Source organism: Falco rusticolus, chromosome 3, assembly GCF_015220075.1.
Source record: "Falco rusticolus isolate bFalRus1 chromosome 3, bFalRus1.pri, whole genome shotgun sequence".
Lineage (NCBI taxonomy): Eukaryota > Metazoa > Chordata > Aves > Falconiformes > Falconidae > Falco > Falco rusticolus.
The window spans coordinates 93,845,900-93,849,855 of record NC_051189.1 but is presented as its reverse complement, the minus strand read 5'-3'; the positions used below and the strand labels follow the sequence as shown (position 1 = coordinate 93,849,855).

Below are 3,956 nucleotides of genomic sequence, written 5' to 3'. Positions count from 1 at the left end.
TTTTTAAAAAAAAAGGTAAAACAGCAATGAACTTTTAAATCGGTGAATTTCTCCTGGTACTTCACTTCACTGTCTGAACAGAACCAAAAGTTCTGGACAATCGAAAAATGTGTCATGGTGAAAAAGCCACAGTGAAAGCTAAGTGTTGTACTGGCAGATGTATTAGGTCGATGTATATACTTCTGCCTTAAAGGAAGCCTTTATTATTACGTTTTTAACAACTTTCTAGTGAAGCACAATCTCATGAGTTTCTTGTATAAAATCGAAGTGGTACAATTGTTTACACTGAGACTTTTCTAAATAAAAAACTTTTTAAAAAAGCAGTCTTCCTATAAATGGTACAGAACAATGAATATACAGTGACAAGTGCAATAAATTATAGCTTGTATTTACAAGAAGCCTTTTAAATGCAAGAATTAGAGGTAAGTGCATTTAATACAAGTTTAATATGGATCAAAACAATTTGCTATTAGCTTCTGCTAGACAAACCGTGGCTACAGTGTGAATGTATCCTTTATACCAGTTTGTTAGTTGCGTGAATTGAATGGGAAAGGTTGGCCAAAGACTTGCGTATCTTGTTGGCATTCTGTCTTCCTGTAAATAAATTGTCCCACTAGAGAATGAATGGCCCCTAAACTTTCACGTCTGAATTACAGCTGTAGAAGCATCCCGACTTCCTTCCTGGGCAAGCGGTAGTAGAGGAGGCAGCTCCGCGTGGGCAGTGGAAGGAAGTTGCGTAAGAACAAGTGTGTGAAGTTCTATTGCTCAGTCAAATAGTGAATGGGAGAGACCAGCCAGGGCCCGAGTTCACGCTAGTGTTTCTCACACAGGGTGCAGCCAAGCCCTCGTACACCTGCAGGATCAGACTTAAACTGTGCTTGGACAATAAGAGCCCTGAAGCATTTGCTTTGGCACAATTTAAGATGCTTACTGCCATGGCAGATTTCAGGAGGAGACGAACAGTCTAGGTGTAGTAACTGGTCCTTCTAGACAAAAGGCAATTCCTCACCTTAAGAATTACCTTGTACAAGATGTATGCTCTGAGTCTTTACTCTAGCTTCCCTGTCTCTCCCCTTGCCTTCCCCTCCACAAAAAACCTCACTTGTTTTGGGTGTTGGGTGCCCATCTGGTAAAACTGTAGCACCCATCCAAGCAACTGATGAAAGCCAAACTGCTATGCGAGATTAAGACCATCCCAGCCAAATAAAGCGTGTGTGGGCATATCGCTGCTTTGTGCACCCCGGCTCTGCAGAGCCGAGCAGCCGCTATGGCGCAGGGTCAGTCCACGCACCCCAGCGTGTGGTCCCCACACCCCTTCCTCCCACAAGGCACATACGTGGTATTCTAAAAGGTGGTTCATCATGGGCTTTTTTTTTTTCCTCCAAGGTCAGGTAGTTCATGAAAGCACGGAAGGTAGTATGAAAGTTCATGGCAGAATCACAGAGTCCATGTGAAGACTGTTCGTCAGTGACATCCACAAGCTCTTACTACCATATTCCTGTATTTCTTCAAGATTACGTTAGAATTATCATCGAAATAAAGAACAGATATGGCATTTAGTTTGGTAGGTGCACAGCATGGTTTGGGAACATAATCGGGATTCATAAGATGAACCTGTTTGCCAAAAAGAAAACACAACTGAGACAATGGTAACTCATTTACAAATTCACCTATTGCTTTGGCACTGAGTTTTCTGGAGACTTACCAGAGTTTGTACAATGGCATGATTGGTTGCGTTCATATGGGCGTTGAGTGGGAATGAGCACTCCCCATCGCAGTAGTTGGCTGCATAGCCCTTTGGAGCGATTATCCAGTCCTTTTTAAGAAACAAACAGAACGTGATTCAAATTAAAAAGCTGCCAACTTGTACAGACAACTGCATGCAATTAAGAGCAGCTGAAAATTTTCCACTAACTTTTTTTCTTGAGGGTGAAAAATATGTTTCACTGAAACTGTTAGGGTTTGGTGGGTTGGGGTTTTTTTTTGTGAGCCGTGACTTTTCCATGGACACACAGATTTTAATGTCCAAAGAACGGTGCATATCTATGCACAGCTTAACTGCCATGAACTACTAAAAGACTTATTCCTAGAACTCTTGATGGGGATTGTGGTTTGGATGACTTTATGTTCCAATGTTTCCTGCAGGTTCGGCCCTCTGGCTGAACCACCTTTCCTAGGTTGAGTCACAGCCTCAGCTGGTGTCCCCTCTGGGAGAAAATCATTTATGTGTGTGTGTGTGCACAAACACACACACACACACACTTCAACCAGGGAGCTCCAGAACAGGAATATAAACCACTGGTGTCGTGCCTTGCAGACAGTCTACCTTATACACACTTACGCTGGGACGCCAGTCTGCTAAGGCCACTGTGGGAAGCTTTAGCTGTAGAACAGCTTCTTAACTCAGCCAGACTCCTAAAAGAGGGGCAGGACAGCCAGCCTGGGCTGTATGTGCAAGCAGGTGGCCCCAGTGGCAATCTGAATGCCATGCTACGGAAGGTGACTCTTCACCAAAAGGCTAATAAAAAAATTACAGCTTCTCTCCTACTGACACGAAAGAGCCAAAGGTAAATTAAAAGCATCACCAATTAGCAGGAGCTATTCTGCCTCCCTTAGTGTGAGGCTCTGCAGGCCACGCTGCAGGAGGATGTACTGGTACGCTTCACAGGCACGTAATTCTTAAGATGATTTCCCCTTTACCTGACAATGACCTGGGTTACCTTGAATTTCGCTACAGCAGGCTTGAGCAGCCAGAGACTGCTGCTGCAGCTTTGCTAGCCCAGTTTGCTGATTGCTAACGTGGGGATACCTGGGCGCAGCAAAACCACCCCTTCATTTTACCGACTAGCTCACCCATAATTTGCTCCTGGTAAACTCAGTGGCTTTTCATAAGACAGTCACTCTCCTGCTACAGAAGCCAGTACGGACCGTGTCGTTAAATTTGTGGTTTAATGCAGTAAAGGGAAGCACTCTGCTAAATAAAATTGATGCTAAAAAAATGTATGGATGTTCTGAAGGAGATAGCAGTGCCCAGCAACTACAGAGGGCTGCTGCCCTGCCTCCATCATCTCCCTACAAACAGGATCTGGATTCTGACTCCTGGAAAGAGCCCTGCTGCCCTGTGGCCTTCCTCTGGCATCACCTTACCTTTCTGTAACTAGAAAGGTGAAGGCAGTGCCTTCGAGACCGTGAACATCACAACTGGAATACGCTTCCTGCGTGGAAGCAGGGCAAGTGAGCTAAGGAAGAGGTGGAAAGATTGCACAAGTGAAAAAGAAAAGCCACTAACAAGTTTACTGGGGAACGGAGTCAGCATGCAGCCAGTTGTGGCTCATGGGCTGGAGTTGACATAAGCTACAAAAAAATGCTGCTGCCCCATCAGCTGGGAGAGGACTTTCATGTGCAGCGTATTCCAGAAACAGCGGGTGCAGCCCTGGCATCCTGAATTATAATCTGTTAAAAACATTAATGGACAGAAATGGGACCTCCCTCACTAAAGTGCTGAACAAAAGAATAAAAACAGAAATTTAACAAGGAGAAGATGAGGGTACTCTTTGAAACTTGATGTTTGATGACACTACAGGTTGGTCCTAAGTAATTTACTCTAAGCAACTCTCTAGCCTCATGGTGTTACAACTAAACCTAGTCTTCCATCCACCTAGAGCAGCCAGTGCTAATTCTGGGGCAGGGGTGGAGAATTTCAACACAATGGCCAAGGTTAAAATTAGGCTGATCACTGGAAAAAAAAAAAGATTTGGTTAAAATCACTGCTTAAATCAGATGTTTTACCTTATCATTAGAGGTACACAGATATGAGCCCTTGCCCGTACTGTGACTCCAATGAGTGACAGAGAATGACTGTATAGTTGAATCTCATAAAAGTATCAAGCTTCCTCTGGATCTTATCAAATGTCACAACTATCAATATTTATTTGCCCTTCCCTGTGACTGGTTTT

At 44.0% G+C, this 3,956-nt stretch overlaps 1 protein-coding gene across 1 annotated transcript in view; it reads right to left on the bottom strand.

The window, feature by feature from the left end:
- Positions 1–177: 177 nt before the first annotated feature.
- The window catches only part of BMP6 (bone morphogenetic protein 6), a 93,241-nt gene continuing 89,462 nt past the window's right edge, over positions 178–3,956 (bottom strand). The window contains exons 6-7 of the mRNA XM_037379872.1: positions 1,706–1,816; positions 178–1,614 (exon numbers count right to left, since the gene is read on the bottom strand). Coding sequence (XP_037235769.1) covers positions 1,465–1,614; positions 1,706–1,816 — 261 coding nt within the window. The 3' untranslated portion in view covers positions 178–1,464. The remainder of the gene's footprint in view (positions 1,615–1,705; positions 1,817–3,956) is intronic.